Below are 18,208 nucleotides of genomic sequence, written 5' to 3'. Positions count from 1 at the left end.
GGATTTTATTTTCATTGAATCATTCCTTCAGCGAAAATAGCGAATATTAAGGTAGCGAGACTATTATTTGTGTTGAAAATTACGATTTTCAAATTTATTTATTAATTGATGAAATGCACCATAAACTTTCATATGATAAAGTCAATATAACATAGAATGTCATGTAAGTTGGTTAAAATGTAGATTTTCTGAAGGGAAGCAAGGCAGCCTGAGTAGTGTTTTCCAAAATCAACAACACAGGTTTAATCTGTGTGCCTATAAGTTTCAAAGATAAACTCAAGACAAAGCAATGTTAGGATGTGTTATCAGTAGCTATCTGACACACAATGAGTGTTTCCAAACATTTGAGTGGTTTGTCTCAGCCCCTGTTTGTTTCACAGATTAGTCATTTGCATATGAATGTGTCAGACACAAGGTCACACAGCCACTGAAAAAAATCATTGATTTTGGTGTTTTCATATGCCGAATTTATCCAATTATAGCTATCCCATTCCTTTATTTTTTTGGTTTCCAATAGCCTTACACATTTGGATGTCCCTACACATGGTAAAACAGACCTTGATGGGAAAACAAATTGATTGTGCCGATAAACAAGCTTGAAAATCTTTGCTGTTACTTCATGGACGTTTTCTAGGAGTTTATGTTTTTCAAAATACAAGGTCTTTAACAAAAAATAACGTATACTTATTGTCGTCGGATTAACACCAAATTTTCACAGCTTTAAGGTGACAATGAGAGGAACTTGAATGTGTCCAGACAAACTATTTCATCGATTATTTACCAACGAGTTGTGGTTTGAGTTGGGGGCAATGCGACTAAAACAGTAATTGAAATTCAGGACACTATTTTTTAAAACGCGTTGCTTGAATAAAACTAACCAGACACATTCAATTTACCAGACTATTGAACAACTAGGAAAAGTGAAAAAAATACTTATCGCCAGCATAAATGCGTATTTTTTTTTTTTACAGAAAAAGTAATTTTTCACCTTTGATTGAGTAACGCGTCGTAGAATACAGATACGGGCATGCAAAATACACTTGTGAAAAGCTTGAAGTCTGGCGATTCTAAAAATATATACTTTCCCGGGTCTATTTGTAGTCATTTAGTCACAATTAGAAGATGAAAACAAGTATGCAAATAATAGTCCCGCTACCTTAATTCCAAGCGAAAATAAAGTATTACAGTGTTCATGCTGTGTTGTTTTTATCACACGCCATCACTTTTCTGTGTCGTTCAGGTTTTTAATTTATGTAGATTATGGACTGAGATTTTTATTTTTTTGCAACACTTTGAAGATGTTGACTAAAGATGTTATTACCAATAGTTTTGTTATGATCTGTTGTTTGTCAAAATCAGGCCAATTAGGTGATGTGACAGCACACTTATAAATATAGTCATCTTGATATTGTCTTATTTGCTTCATGATTCAGGATGGAACGTGGCATTGAACGAAAAGGCACAGGGAAGGTGGAGACCCTGAAAGCGATAGAGAAAAATATCCAGAAAAAATGGTCAGAAGAAAAGACATTCGAACAAGATGCTCCAGAAAACTTCTGCCAATCAAAGTAAGTAAATAGCGAGTCTCTCAGCATGTGAGATTAAATAATGAATCCATGTGGGTGTATGTGTAATTATTTTATGGCCACTTAGCTCTTGGATGGTTCAATAACAACTAGATTATAGAACATAGAATTAGTAAGGCCAAACTTAGGACCAGCAACCAAGATTGGTATGTTAAAAGAGGAAGATATATACATCCCAAAACACCAATCATGAACAGAATTTGTGAACTGTATGATAGTAATCTCATGGAAGATGAAATATATTTTCCGATGGAATTTTCTATACACCAAGACTTTTCCCAAATTAACTTTCTGTCACAAATTATTAACAAATTCTGAAAACTTTATATACCTTGGATGCAGACTAATGTCATGAGTACTAGTACATTAACCAATGGCTTATGATTTATTTTGACAATAAGCACACTTTGTAGAACTTTATCACTGTTTTTCGGTGTTTATGGTTAATTTGCATTTGAAAAAGGTGTTTATTGATTGATTTGTATCGTTAATGTATTCTGGTGACTGAGATGTTTGAAAGACTCATAGGGGAGAACACTGATGTTGTTTCTAAAAGAATGTGTTTAATTCGAAATGATCTTTTTCATTGAATGTTAATAATTTGTTTACCAGTAGTTGTAATATATTTCCATTTTTGTCTAAAATTTTCAGGAAAGAAAAGTATTTTGCTTGTTTTCCATATCCATATATGAATGGTCGTCTTCACCTTGGACATACTTTTTCGCTTTCTAAGTGTGAGGTGAGTGCCTATTGCTTTACTTTGTCTGTCTGTCTGTCTGTCTGTCTGTTTTATCATACTCATTATTAATCCACATGCAGATCAATTTTTTCAGTTAGCGAAAGCGGTAACTTTTCAAAACCAATTGAACTTTCTGGAAATAATTTTTATGCTTTTATAAATGTTATGATATCTTTCTCTTGTTGATGCTGATTAAATGCACAGTTTGCTATTGGATATCAACGTTTAAAAGGTAAAAGATGTCTATTTCCATTTGGTTTCCACTGTACAGGAATGCCAATCAAGGTAGGTTTAGTTTTCAAATAAAATGAACAATATCGATTCCCATGAAAATGTATAGTATTGAGATGAACATGTGACCCTTATGCAATGAACATGTGACCCTAATGCAATGAACATGTGACCCTAATGCAATGAACCTGTGACCCTAATGCAATGAACATGTGACCCTAATGCAATGAACATGTGACCCTAATGCAATGAACATGTGACCCTAATGTGATTAACATATGACCCTAATGCAGTGAACATGTGACCCTAATGCAATGAACATGTGATCCTAATGCAATGAACATGTGACACTAAAGCAATGAACATGTAACAAGTGTGATACCGGTAATTATGTGATCCTAATGTGATAATTATTTGAACTTAATAATTAATACATTATTTTTTCACTACCGGTATATGTCTCTATACAAAGTAATGAGATATTGATACTGTTATCTTTGCCATAGAAAACATTTTCCTCTGAACCATTTATGGTGAACCCATATTTATTTCGGCTTTGTGATGTAAAAGTCTTGTATGTAAAAATAAAGAAAATGACATTATTTATACTTATCATTCCATCTTGCATGTAAGTTCAAGGTTCAGACTTTAATGTTCTGTTTTTTTTTTATCCATACATTGTAGGCGTGTGCTGATAAATTAAATCGAGAAATGAATGACTTTGGATACCCACCAAGGTTTCCAGTAAAAGAAAAAGAAATTATAACCGAGATCTCTGATGAAATAATTATAAAAGATAAAGCAAAGGGAAAGAAGGTATTAAGTTTTTAGAATATATTGTAATCAAGAGGTGATAAAAAAAAAAGGGCTTGGACTTTGTGTGTTTGTGTAGGAGCTATATGCAAACATGTACAATGTAATCTCTGCTATGATGACTGGGATCTGTAATCTGTCTCCATTGGACAAATTCAAATGTAGAAGTGTGAGTTGTCATACAGTTTATGCCATGTTTTGACCTTTTCGATGCCAAAGTCAATGTTTGTCGCTTTTCTGAAACTAAGCATGTATTATTTTTATCTGGATCTTTCAAAAAAAATTGATCAGAGCTTTTAGCTAATAAGAAAATATGTTCGTTAACAAAGAACTTACAAAAAATACCTAAAAATGTGCAAAATGTTGAACAAGCATTTGCTGGGATAAATTATTATTTACCGTATTACCCCGGGCACGCGCCCCTCCCTGGGCAAGCGCCCACCCCCCTGTTTTCACAAAAGTTACATGTTGGGGACATCCTCGGTTAAACGCCCAGGGTGATTTTTAGCCAAGAATTAGGTCAACAATAAAGTTGTATTTGTCAAAAACGAATGCGTTTGATTTATTGAAATAATGTGTTCGTTACGGTAGTTCTCTTTTTGGAGTGTGTGGTGGCCCTGAAAAGGGCCGTTTTGTTTGTGTTTTTACGTAAAAACTCGTTGAAAGAGCATCGCCAGGCGATGGACGCGGGGCTCTTTGGCAACGACCAAAAATGTATCCGTGTCCAGCCATTGGTTGGCCACGTAGAGGTCAAAATACGTGTTCTATTTTTATGCGTTAAGTTTGGCTCTTCCGTTTCACCCCCTCCGGAATGTTCTACTTTCGTAGCCTAATCGCAGGTTTTTCGAAAAACGTCGAAAAAACACAAGAATTAGTGGAAATGTTTCTATTTGGGGCGGATTATTGATAGAGGATAATGTCTTTATTACAAAAATGCTAAAAAACCGTGAGTTTTTGCCTTAGTTATTTTTTTATCGGCGAAAAACTGCGAACTCGGCAAATTTGGTTGCACAACTTCCCTCTATCATATACACCCAGCGACACCGATGCCAGCTGACTGTGAACGGGAGCTAGCACTTTTGAGACATTGCTACTTTCTTTCCATCCCTCATCACAGCTATGGCATTACGGTCATGTGGATTATTTTTCTGTCGTTGAAGAAAAACACATTTTGCCGACCTCAAGTCCATTACGATAACCATAATGAAGCATGCCGACGATGGCAACTTGTTGCATCATAATTTTGTCTTGTGTGTGGGTGCGTGAATAAATCATGTTAATGAGGTCGACCAGAGTTTATTTTCAGTCTGTTTTTTATGTATCGCCATTTGGATATGTTTATGTATTCACAATAGTTTGTAAACATTTCACATCAGTAGTAAAAGTTTTTTTGTTTCATAACCCTGTTTGCTATTCTTCAGTAATTACGATGCGATGTATCAATACGTGCGTGAACAAAATTATGCTAATGAGGTCATCGTCTTCTTGGATTACAAGCGGTAGTTTTTCCCCGGCCGTTTCGACTTGCACTGATCACGGTTACTAAAAATGTAACCGTGCATTGATTACAATATTTACCATAGTTTGTAGTCAATTTCAGTGAGTAATACAACTTCATTCGCTGACATAAAACAAGTTTTATTCTTGAAATTCGACCCCGTGTCTGAGTGTTCCCACAGATCTTGACCGAGTGCTCACGTTTATTGAAACCTCGCATAAATCAAGAAATAAGTACGTGTACAAAGTGTACAAAAGCATTCCTTTATTTGACCTTATCATACGATCACAAAAACAACTTTTTAAAATTCTTTTTTGGGGTGGTCCTCGGGTAAGCGCCCACCCCCAATTTTTCCCGATTTTGTACGTTCAGGTCCCTGGGCGCGTGCCCGGGGTACAGCGGCACAGTTTCATGTTTGACAGCTTAACTGGAAACTGGGAATAATATGCAGAATCAGAACGAGTATTTTGCTATACCAGCTTCAACAATTTACCATGCCCGTTGATTTTGTGTTGTAGGCAGCTCCTCGACCATTCACAGTTTATGGAGTCGAATAAAATATAGTTTATAACATCTTGGGATCTGTATTTTTATAAGATATCTCTGGGGGATACAACCACCAGAGTGTGTCTATTTAACTTGTGAAAAAAACTGAGCCAAACAGGGTCCCGAACGACTGGTTTTAAAGTTGCCCCCCCCCTCTTCCCATTCTCTTATGAGCATATGTTGTGTAACGTACTAATCAGGAAATGTAAAAACACAAAGCAAGGCACACTGGCAATGTACAAAGTTAGAGACAAATGCATAATATTACATGTTGAAAAATCTGAAGTCTGAATGAAAACGGAAAAAAGTTATTAGACAGAAAAATGTGAATTATGTGATTTCAGAGTAAAGCTGTTGCCAAGTCTGGAGGCGCTAAATATCAATGGCAGATTATGTCCTCATTAGGATTATCAGATGAGGAGATTAAAGAGTTTGCAACCACAGATCATTGGCTGGAATACTTCCCTCCACATGCCATCCAAGATCTGATAAGCATGGGATTGAAGGTAAGTGTAGTCATGGTAACAGTTGCAGCCATCTTAGTTGTGCTGACTCTACTGTAAATGCATTAGTTATTCACATGTTTTTAATTTCCCTATTTTCGTTTTATTCAAATTTGCTTAAATAAATCTATGTGAACATGTAAAATAGCAATAGAATGTTTTTCTGTCATATTTGTGAACTTAAAACCCAATGAAATTGCTCCAAACATCGAAATAGTATGTTGAAATTCATAACATTCATGTTATCACTTTAAGCATCATAACTTTTGTTGTAACATTTTGCCTGTTTTTATTATATTTTTCTGAATTTGTTTTTTCATAATTTTGGACCAAAATGACATAATTATCTATTGGCTAAAAGTCTTAATAACAATTTTTGAAAAATTATTGAAAAATGATATGGATTAAAATTTGTGAATGCTAAGGTAGAAGCCTACTCATAAATGAAAATAATCTGAATTCATTCATTTTGCCATAATTGTACTCGTGGGCAATATAAGGATATTGCCTTTAAAAAAGTTGGGGGTCACTAGCCTAATTTTCGAGAAAGTGATGGTTGTATTTAAGTGAATAGTGACCATTTTGTCAGTATTATAATGTTTTTACCATGAGTTTCTATGGCAGAAATACTATGCCATATCTCAAAATATAGTCTGGTGACATAGGCTGAAAAAATTATATAATGTTAATAATGGGCTACTTCTTGTTGACCTGAATTATTCAAAAAATCGGGGATTTGAAAAATGTCAAAAAAAATATTCATCACTGCACCACGCAAAAATGTTATTTCAAGGTACTCTGGAACAACATTTCCATGGTTTACATAATAAACCAATGAACATTGTCATTAGATTATGCTTATTCCTTAAGACAAAACTAGTTTTTTTGAACATAACAAAATTTGTAAAACCAAAGACTATTGTCTTTAGTAGAACAGCTAATTTTTGTACAAAAGAATGAAGTAAAGTTCAAAATTTTAAAATTTTGCAAAGTGTTAATAATCTGTGAATCTTTATCAGCTTCAGAAGATTTAAACTAACATAGTAGCCCTGCATTGCACATACATATTTTGAGCTAACATACAATCTGTTTATATGTGTTGTTATATTTGGCATGGGACCCATATTAAACTTGACGCAGAACAGAACTGCAGTGATAACTGTGTCATATATGTGGGAATTTATTTTATTAAATTTCATATTTCAGGTGGATTGGAGGAGGTCCTTCATAACAACTGACGCCAATCCCTATTATGACTCCTTCGTAAGGTGGCAGTTTCTAACCCTTAAAGACAGAAAGAAAATTAAATTTGGGAAAAGGTATGTGTGTTTGTTTTGTCTTATCAAATGTGTGTGTTTAATGTGTGCGTCATTTTCCCAGCAGAACTTTCATCCCCAAAAAACGTAGAATCTAAAATTTGAACATGTCATTAACCATTTATCAGACATGCTTTGGTCAATTTTATTCAACAACACAAGTGATGTTTTGTTTTGTGATTTGATTCAAAATGTCCCACTGGCAGCCATGTGGGTGTTATTTTCATGCACCGATTTTCTTCCTACTGCTCATGTCTACTTGGCCTATTGCATATGACCCCGTTTGACCTCTAGGTGGCTCATGTGACATCTCTTGACCCCGTTGACTTCTATTCGACCTCTAGGCATGGACAATGATCGGCACGCCATATACTGTTCGATATGGGACGTTTGGTGACTTACATTATTTTGTTTGTTTACATGCCGACTACCGCCCTTTAAACATGCCTCAACAGATTTTGTTGTCAAAAACAAATCATATATTCCATCATCAGAAGTTACATTGCCTGAATAGAACAGGGGCTATGTCATTGAATTCTTATTTGTCCGACAGGTATACCATATATAGCCCAAAAGATGATCAGCCATGTATGGACCATGACAGGGCGACTGGAGAGGGTGTCGGCCCACAAGAATACACTATCATCAAAATGAAGGCAGTTCAACCCTTTCCTCAGAAACTCGAGTAAGTTTTTAGGTGATTCAGTTCATGCATTGACAGAAAACAATTCACAGATGCACATTTGCAGCCATCCATTTTAATTTGATCAACTCGCTTTTGATTACTTGTAAACCGGACTGTAATTGCACAGGTCAGTGTTGATTGTAAAGTTTCATAGCAATGAACATTCTGTCGGCTTCTGTTGATGGCTTTTGCGAAATTTACAGATGCCATAACGTCACGAACATTTCTAGAAATTTACTCTCATGTTACTATCAGGTATAAAATATTCTTACACACTGGATGACGAAATGAACACTTTGGCATGATACCCATCAATTGCAAATATTGTTAGTTACTGCAATTATTCACTGGGTTTTAATTTAGCTTATTTCGCTGACTGGAAAATGCGCTAAATTAAAACCCAGTGACTATGTAAAATTTAGCATAGAACACATTATCTAAATGATAAAACTGTGAATTTAAAACCGACTGAATATGCCTGAAATGGTAAATCAGTGAAATATAAACCCAGGGAAAATTAGTAACTTTACAGTGTTCACCAGATATTTGATTGGCTGATGCATAGTGACATGTCATCTAAAGGTCACATGACCAAAGTGAAATTCCTGAACACATGAAATGAGCAATGAACTAAAGAGTGATGAATAGGAGTATGGATCCCCAAAGATTCCCAGTTGTCTAGGCATTTTTTCTTCCGGTAATGGTTCTGGTGATTTATTATATAACATCCTTTTTTCAGATCTCTGTCAAGTAAACCCATCTTCCTGATTGCTGCGACTTTGAGGCCAGAAACCATGTACGGCCAGACAAACTGTTGGGTGCGTCCAGACATGAAATACATTGCGTATGAAATCAACACTGGAGAGGTGTTTATTTCAACCAGAAGAGCCGCTAGAAATTTGTCTTACCAAGGGTTTATGAAAAAGGAAGGCAAAGTTGATGTACTGTTAGAGCTCATTGGACAGGTAAAACTATTCATCGTTTTCAAATGAGTGTCTTTTTGTTGTGATAGTAGTGAGATTGCACGTGTTTCCAGTCTTTTTAGTCCCCGTTCGGAAACGGTTTGCCCTGTGTGCGTCCGTGCTTCAGTGCGTCTGTGCGTCCGTGATCACCTGTATCTCGAACATGCATGGATTAATTAAGTTCAAACTTCACTCATACATCACACATTATATGGGACATATGCACATGCATTTTTTTCATGGTCCGATTAACGATAGCCGAATAGCGGCCATTTTAAGGCCGAAAATGCATCAAAATCACGTATTTTCACAATTCCGGAACCGGATCTCAGTCATGCATGGATGGATTTTGTTCAGATTTAGTACAATGTGTTGTACATATGCAGGTGCATTTCGGATCAGACCACTGAAAGTGGTCTGAGATTTCGGTCATGATCTGTTTTGAATGTATATGTCACTCAAATATGAACGGAACGGGGACGTGTCATTGACAATGACTTGTTTTTTTTAGATTTAAAAAAAACAATAAAAACAAATGTGAAATTGAGAAGTGACCACAAAATATCTTTTATGAAATTAGTGTTGCTATTAATATTTATGAGCAGAGAATTTGCATAGTGTGTTGGATGTAGCATTTCTCCATACATGTGCTCTCTTTCTAGGATGGTTAAATAAATATTGGCAATTTGATCAAACCTGAATAATTGCAGTTTTCTTAATTTATTTTCTGGTTTGCTAGGATGTAATGGGAATACCACTGAAGGCTCCGTTGACGTCGTACGATGTCATCTATACACTACCGATGTTAAATATCAAAGAGAATAAAGGTACAGGCATAGTGACCAGCGTCCCTTCAGATGCACCAGACGACTACGCTGCTCTCAGAGATCTGAAAAAGAAACAGGTATAAATAATGATGTTGTACAATTTCCTATATGTCACTAGATATATGCCATCTTCTATATCACGAATACACAGTCAGCAAGTATAATAAAACAATGTGATTTAATTTACCAATATTTACTATATTAGGGCTGTCATCTTGAATATGGCCTGAAACTATACGACAGAAACAGTTTGAGAAACAGGTTTTTCAGATTCCTACAAATCAGGGAAAGAATAACTAACTTTCACAGCCAAACGATTTGTTGATGTAACATTAAACCAACCGCTGATAAAAAATCAACTGCATTCATTGTTTTTACATGGAAAGATCCCTTGTATACTAACAGTATACTGGAACACTTTCTCTAGGTACTTGAGACCCAAGTTATAATTTAATGCGGATTTAAATTTTAGCCTTTTAGAGAAAAGTACCATATCAAGGATGAGATGGTGTTGCCATTTGATCCAATCCCAATCATCGAGGTACCCGACTTTGGTAACTTGTCCGCTGTGAAAGCATGCGATATGTTCAAAGTACAGAGTCAGAATGATAAAGATAAGCTACAAGAAGCCAAGGAAAAAGTCTATCTTAAAGGCTTCTATGAAGGGGTAAGTAAAAATAGATGGTGTAGATATGTGCAATGCATTATGGGATATATTGTAAAATTTTGAGATAGGAATAAAGAGCCTCACCGTCTCATATTTGATGGTTCCTATGCTACGTATACATTGTGTTTAAAATGCATTGTTGAGTTATATGAGGTACCCCAGTACAACCAACTGTCTCTCTATTTAAATAATACCATTTGCCGTTTATAACAGTCACTAAAAGTTGCATAACTGATACTTTCCTTATCTTTATGATGTGCATGTAGGTAATGATCGTCACTGATTACAAAGGGCAGTTCGTCAAAGACGTGAAAAAAGACGTTCAGAAAAAAATGGTTGTTGCCAAAGAGGCTGTGGTGTACATGGAACCTGAGAAAGAAGTGATATCTCGCTCAGCGGATGAATGTGTCGTTGCTCTGTGCGATCAGTGGTATTTGGATTATGGTGAAGAGGAATGGAAAAAACAGACAAAAGGAGCGCTTGACAACCTGGAAACGTGAGTACTTGTCATGTCATTAAGATTTACCTTTATGAAATAAATTTAAAAGATCGTACTCGGCAATCATCAAAATGTGTTGATACTTTTTTCTCAACATTTTTTGTGCAATCAGCTGTTTTGACATCCTGACCAGCATCAAAACAAACCGACTCTCTCATACTACAGTATGACCTACTCTTGGTACTAAGAACAATTGCGGTTTCTAATAATTCACGGTGTGAAAACAAGAATTTGAATTTGTTTGCCTTTAATCGTGCTCTAACTTTAACGCTCAGAATTCTTTATTCGAGTGAAATCAAAAAAAAATGTGTTATAAAATGTGACATCGCTTTATGTATGTGTCACCTTACTTCTCCGGTGATCCCTACCGAGTATCGTAACACAACGTATCAACGTTGATGTCAACAAACTGTCATCTTGGTTTTTTTTTACTAACTACATAAACTGTCATCATGTGACAAGGATAAAAGGTGATTTAAAACAATACCGTACTTATCCGGGTAAGAGCCCATGCCTGGGCAAACGCCCACCCCCCCTCCACTTTTGACACAATAAAGAAGTTGAGGTCATATCCGGGCACACGCCCAGGGGGTCTTTTTCTACACAAATTCGTTGACTGTGGTTGTATTAACAGTTGACTTTCTTGAAGTCTGTCGTGATACTTATAAAAATTGTTAATTGCGTAAAACAAGGGGTGGACGCAAAATAGCTGTGACAGCTTTCTGTCTTCAAGGCAGTGCGTTCACCGCTGATTTTTTTCAGAATCATAACAGTCAGCAAGTCTATAAAAATATATATTTTAAAGCAGAAATGGTAGTTCTCTTTTTGAAATATGTCGTGGCCCTAAAAAGGGCCAGCCATTTGGTTTGTGCTTCTTTAGAAACGATTCAAGCAAATCGTATAAGGAGAGCCGCTAAGCAAGTGTCGCACTCATTCGGCTTTAGCGTCGTCGACGATGAAACCAATGTTGCAATATTGTAGCAACCCGTACCTGAGAGAGTGGTTGAAATCACGTTTTGTAGCAGCTTGCGAATCCATAACTGGGGCCAGCAATTTTGCAATGTCACGCCGAAGACTGCCAAATTTTTCACCATCTTTCATCATCGCTATTGCATTTCTGTCATGAAAACTATTCTTCTGTCGTTGGATAAAAAAAAAAACTTCCTATTTCAAGTCCACCTCGATATCCATATAGTGAGACATTCCAACCGCCGGAGCTTTCTGAATGATAACTTTCACCATGGTTGATAAGCGTCGAGTCTGATAAGAAAGCAATGTCACGATTTGACCTTTGTGATGAAATACTAGTAGTGATGTCATTCTTAGCCAATCAGTAAAGCAGATGCATAAAGACCAAAGATGATTGCTAGACTGTAAACAAAAGCATCATGTGCCCTTGCAGCAGAGCGACCCCATTTTTCTTGTCTCTTTATTATGATTAGACATGAATGAAGTGCTAAGCTGACAGACTTTGAAATCCGTGGATTAAAAGTGCTAAGTCCAAATTGTGTGGGACGATATCGACTGACTTCAGGAATAAGTTGTAGGGATTTTGTTTGACAGCTACAGTGACGCCAACTTGGACTTTGAGGGTTTTGAGTTTGACGAAGATGGCAATGAACGTACAAATATAGATCTGAGAAGTTATTTCAAACAGCTATGAATTTTTATAATTTTTACTGTGTAAATTTGTAAATTATTATTGATCTTGTATGACGGTTGATTCGTAATTTGTCGAGACCGGAAATCATTTTACGCAGTTTAACCCCTGACATTTTAATTCATTTTGAGTTCACGCGTATTGGGCGTGTTTGTTGGTGGGAAAATCCTAATTCAAATGATTCTTCACTGTTGATTTTTATTATTTCTGGTTTATTTGTCACATTATAAGCAATAAATTAATTTTGTTTTACTTCTAGTGTTGCATATTGTTCATTTATTTCCGTTGCATGTTTTCATTTGCCGTTCTATTTCCTGCTGCAGTTTGATCTGCGTGTTGTAAATTTTCGTGAGTTTTTTTTTGCCGGGGATCTCCTGGCAAACGCCCACCCCTTCTTTTTGGCAATGTTCCATGTTCAAGACCCTGGGCTTATACCCGGATAAATACGGTACAAATAGATTTCCTAAGTCAACGCAGATAGAATTAGAAATCTTCGCTCGGACAGATTGAATGACTTCATTGCTGTGTTGTTAAAAGATGGAAAATTTATCACTACCATATATGGATGCCGTGAGTGACCAGATGCATGAATCCAAGTTATTGATTGGATAGCTACTTGACCCTGTGATGAATCCATGTCTTTGATTGGATAGCTACTTGACCCTGTGATGAATCCATGTCTTTGATTGGATAGCTACTTGACCCTGTGATGAATCCATGTCTTTGATTGGATAGCTACTTGACCCTGTGATGAATCCATGTCTTTGATTGGATAGCTACTTGACCCTGTGATGAATCCATGTCTTTGATTGGATAGCTACTTGACCCTGTGATGAATCCATGTCTTTGATTGGATAGCTACTTGCCCCTGTGATGAATCCATGTCTTTGATTGGATAGCTACTTGACCCTGTGATGAATCCATGTCTTTGATTGGATAGCTATTTGCCCTGTGATGAATCCATGTCTTTGATTGGATAGCTACTTGACCCTGTGATGAATCCATGTCTTTGATTGGATAGCTACTTGACCCTGTGATGAATTCATGTCTTTGATTGGATAGCTTCTTGCCCCTGTGATGAATCCATGTCTTTGATTGGATAGCTACTTGACCCTGTGATGAATCCATGTCTTTGATTGGATAGCTTCTTGCCCCTGTGATGAATCCATGTCTTTGATTGGATAGCTACTTGACCCTGTGATGAATCCATGTCTTTGATTGGATAGCTACTTGACCCTGTGATGAATCCATGTCTTTGATTGGATAGCTACTTGACCCTGTGATGAATCCATGTCTTTGATTGGATAGCTACTTGACCCTGTGATGAATCCATGTCTTTGATTGGATAGCTACTTGACCCTGTGATGAATCCATGTCTTTGATTGGATAGCTTCTTGCCCCTGTGATGAATCCATGTCTTTGATTGGATAGCTACTTGACCCTGAGATGAATCCATGTCTTCGATTGGATAGCTACATAATCCCATGCTCAGTTAGTAAAATAAAAAAGCTGAAGATTTGAAACAGGATCAATTTTACATCGCATTATTCACACCCTTTCAAGAAATTAAATATTCATGTTATTTCTTTAAAGTATCCACAATCGTTGACTTGGCTGATTCAATCAATAATGAAGTGAAGGGGGCAGTCATTGTAGTGGCAAAATGTCCGGTGTTGCCATAAACGTTTTTTTTTCTGGATGTGATATCTTAATAATATTCAGCTAATCTCTACCAAACTTATATATATTAGAATAATCGGTAGATGTAGTTGGCCTGTATAGATTTTGGAGTTGATTTTCCAAAAAATCCAAAATATTTTTGCCGATTTTTGAATGTTTTTTTAAAGTGTATATTTTGTCTATTGGGAAACTTCATAGTGTAGTGGTTAAGACCTTTTCTTTGTAAGTGGAAGATTGAGAAATAAAATCCCATGCTAGAAACTTGTTTCCATATTCTAATTACAAGATTACTATCAAACTTATATACTGTGAAATTCTTTATTTTAGCCGGAATTAATTTTCGCTGAATAGACTTTTTGGGTGTTTTGTATGGAATTTATTTTCTCTGATTTTTTGATAAGTTGAATGTAAAATATAGGAAAAAAAGTATATCGATCCAGGCGGGGTATTAATTTGGGTCGTGTCTGTGCATCCGTGTGTCCACATTTTCACGTTAACCAGCTTTTTCTCACACATGTGTGATCCAATTCAGTTCAGAGTTGGTACAAAGACAGGAATTGATGGTGCTATTATGCACATCAAGTTATTTTTTCGATTCTTCAAAGTTTCACTGTGTTTTTCTTTGATTTTTAACATTTTTCCTTCAAAACTGCTGGAAAAATCCGACTTTTCCCGAAATTACCCGAGTTTAATCTGAGTTTTGATGATGCATACGCAGTTCTCGTCTTGGTGGAAATCACAGTCATTTTTGTGTGAGGATATTGTATCCCGGAATTGTATCTTTATTTGCGCAACGCTTATATGGACAAAATTGTGTCTCATCAATTTCAAAGGTAAGTAACTGTGCTTGTTATGGTATTTATACACTTTGAATTATCGTTTGTGTCTCGGGTTTGGTGATCGTGAGAAACTATTGCTAACCTGGCGAGCGTTTCGCCAGAAAAACTGCCTTTTCATTATTGTTGTAGGAATTGATTATGTATTGTGTAAATTGAAAGTTTACCTTGTGATTTAAGAGGTTTGCAGTGCTCTCTCCGGGATTCAAACGTCGTGGTGGTGTCGGCGCAATGCTGCTCTTAGACGCTATCAGACTCGGATGTGGTCAATTGAACTGCCAATAACTCTGCCTCGCTCAAAATCATTATCGCCATGCTTGATTTCCGCAACATTTACATTATGATTTCCACAGCTATTGTTCTATGAGATGCGTCCTCAAGTTTAGTTGGGTCGGCATGTGCTCATTGAAAGTGTTGGTTTATTTACGTAATTCACTGATCACGCCAATGCGAAGTTAAAAATATGTCGCTACTCGGAGAGCTTGCCCAGAAGGCTACGTACCGGTACATTTATTTTTTTCCCCGAAAAATTCCACCCGGTACATTCTTGTTTGGGACGGTACGTTTATTCATTTTTCTAAATCGGGCAGATAAAAAAAAAAATTGTGCCTTTTTTCCCATGAAAAACAAAGCCAAAAGATGGCACTAAAACATCGGTAAATATCTTCCGTGTTGCTTTCACCATGAGGTCGCTGAACTGTCATTAACATATTTAAATGTTTATGGTAATTTGAGCACATGGGCACCATCCAGCATTTTGATTGGTTGATTAGCGACTTGACCTATCTGGTCAATAAACACACCTCGTCAGCATGGATAACATGGCGGATATCGTATGGCATGGAGCGTTAGCATGTAATTGAAATCATTTGCTTACGATAAAACTAAGTTGAATTTTACTTGCATTTTATAACAATTCAATGAATTTATTTTTTGTACGTTAATATAATCACCACTGAGTACTAATCAACAATTGCAACACTTCGAAAACAAGTAAGCTGCCGTACTGTGATCATTTGCTACTAACAAAAAAATAATGCATATTAAATATAGTGAATATTTTTTGTTGTCATGTGAACAGTTTTTTTGATTGACTGTAATTTTTCAACATTTCATGACGCCCATTGTAGAACCAAATTAAGGCCTTTCACTCCTCCTTGACGCCTATTTAAAAGATTATACGGCATCTTGCTTTTCGCCAGCCACAAAGGTCACACTAGTAGATGAACTTGATCGATACTGCCGACCATTCCGTGCATTTTTTATCGACGCACGACAGCACGCAAATCGAGAAAAGTATTGTCCTTGCAACAATTTCGTGCAATACGTCACTATTGTACTGTGACTGATTTTAATAATAATAATATTATAACATTTATTCAACATTAAAACAAACTACAGTGAGGTGTTCTATGGTCGTATAAAAATAAACTACATTAAGATACAGTAAAATTAAACAGAATCCTAAATAAAGCTAAATAATATTACAAACACATTTAGAATCACAATAAAATTGTATGATACAGTACAATACAATACACAAACTAGTATTGCTAAGGAGTGGAAAATCACATTCACATTAGAGTCATAACTATGGAAATAATTTATTTAAATTTGGTGGAGCTGCTCATACACATGTATATCATTTGTATACATTTTTGTATGTATTGTGCAGTTTCCCAGCCATTCCGACTCTAGTAGTGATTAGTTTGCTATTTCATTACATCTTGCGGCCTTTCAAACAGTATATTGCTAGACATGCATCAATTGTTGTCCATTTATATTCCTAATGCAATTTCTTTCTGGCTGGTATAAATATATTAAGTAATATGCTTTCGTACTGAAAAGACGATGCACAAATATCTTTTTTAATTAAATTTAACAGCTAATGGGAGCACATATGCTACAACCTCTGCTTACTTTTGACTAAATGTTTTTTTTGTTTTTCTCAGGTGCAGAGCCAGAATTTTTTTCTCAGAAAGCAAAGCCACTTGAATATATTACAAAAGCATACTATTTGCTGCATGTCTGACAAGTTTCGCAGGTCTTCTTTTTTTTACTTTGAGAAGTGTTGTCAACCAAAGCATAAATATGTGTTTCTCTCTACACGCTTCCACACTGATCGGGTCGCTGTAGTAGAGCATACAGCAGCATCAATCGTAGACAAAATAAATTTGGTTCGCTGTCCACGACATGCATTAATAAAACTCTGTATTCTGTTACGCCGTTGTATACTGTTTCTGTGTATCCAAATAAGTTGGGTCCGTCTTCTCTCGCGTTCCTGTGCACGTCGCTTCAAAATTAGAACGAAACATGTCAGCAGCAGAAATAGAACCTCGCGCGTGTCATCCATTTTTCATTCGTAAATAGCGGCTTACACCTTAGCCCGTGCTAACGACTGGCCCTCCCTGTGCGTGGACACAATTGGGTCTAACCGAAATGCAAATATGCTAGATAAGCCTAAATCAGCTTAAATCTTAGCCTGTACTTTGTGTAACGTGAACACAACTATTGAATTAATTCACTCTGACACAAACCCAGTTCAATATAAGTTTTTAAATTTTTTCTGAGCGGGGGCTATGACATGACATGTCATGTCTTGTTTTCACTGATTCATTCCTTCAGTGAAAATAGCGAAAATTAATTCCAAGCGAAAATAAAGTATTCCACAGTATATTGTTAATTAATATGCATAGATGACCTTTCTCACCCTATGCTATGATCTTCTCACTCTATGCGGTAATTTCCCCTACCCATTGTAGTACATCTTATGCTGCGATCTGCCCCACCTATGTAATGGTATCCTTACTTCATGCTATGATCTGCCTGCCCTTACTTATACAGAGCAAGCCATGTATAGTTTAACTATGTTCTGTATATGTAGAGATATTTTTCCCCCTGACCGGTGAATTAATTAATTTAGATGTGCAAGACACCAAATTATTTACAATAATAAATATTATTTACAATAATTTTAATGTGTTTAAAACTGAAATTTGTGTTATGTTATTTTCACACACAAATTTTAAATATCAGTAAATCCGCACATTTTATTTTTGCCAAACCATTTTGAAATTATAGCAAGATACAATGAGTATACAGAATCTGAAAGAACGTCATGGCGATGTTTTCACACTTTTTGTCTCAATTTTGTTTGCAC

The 18,208-nt window shown here is 36.1% G+C and overlaps 1 protein-coding gene across 1 annotated transcript in view; it reads left to right on the top strand.

Annotated features, from left to right (window-relative positions):
* Positions 1-18,208, top strand: part of LOC100370256 (leucine--tRNA ligase, cytoplasmic-like) — a 43,715-nt gene that overhangs the window by 929 nt on the left and 24,578 nt on the right. Inside the window, exons 2-12 of the mRNA XM_085497868.1 lie at positions 1,434-1,568; positions 2,238-2,325; positions 2,530-2,610; positions 3,241-3,372; positions 5,758-5,919; positions 7,123-7,235; positions 7,786-7,917; positions 8,657-8,882; positions 9,619-9,783; positions 10,179-10,373; positions 10,640-10,869. Of these exons, the coding sequence (XP_085353994.1) occupies positions 1,435-1,568; positions 2,238-2,325; positions 2,530-2,610; positions 3,241-3,372; positions 5,758-5,919; positions 7,123-7,235; positions 7,786-7,917; positions 8,657-8,882; positions 9,619-9,783; positions 10,179-10,373; positions 10,640-10,869 (1,658 nt within the window). The 5' untranslated portion in view covers position 1,434. The remainder of the gene's footprint in view (positions 1-1,433; positions 1,569-2,237; positions 2,326-2,529; positions 2,611-3,240; positions 3,373-5,757; positions 5,920-7,122; positions 7,236-7,785; positions 7,918-8,656; positions 8,883-9,618; positions 9,784-10,178; positions 10,374-10,639; positions 10,870-18,208) is intronic.

This window comes from Saccoglossus kowalevskii, chromosome 4, assembly GCF_978046115.1.
Source record: "Saccoglossus kowalevskii chromosome 4, keSacKowa6.1, whole genome shotgun sequence".
NCBI lineage: Eukaryota > Metazoa > Hemichordata > Enteropneusta > Harrimaniidae > Saccoglossus > Saccoglossus kowalevskii.
The sequence above is the reverse complement of the archived record's forward strand: the minus strand, read 5'-3'. Positions and strand labels throughout refer to the sequence as shown.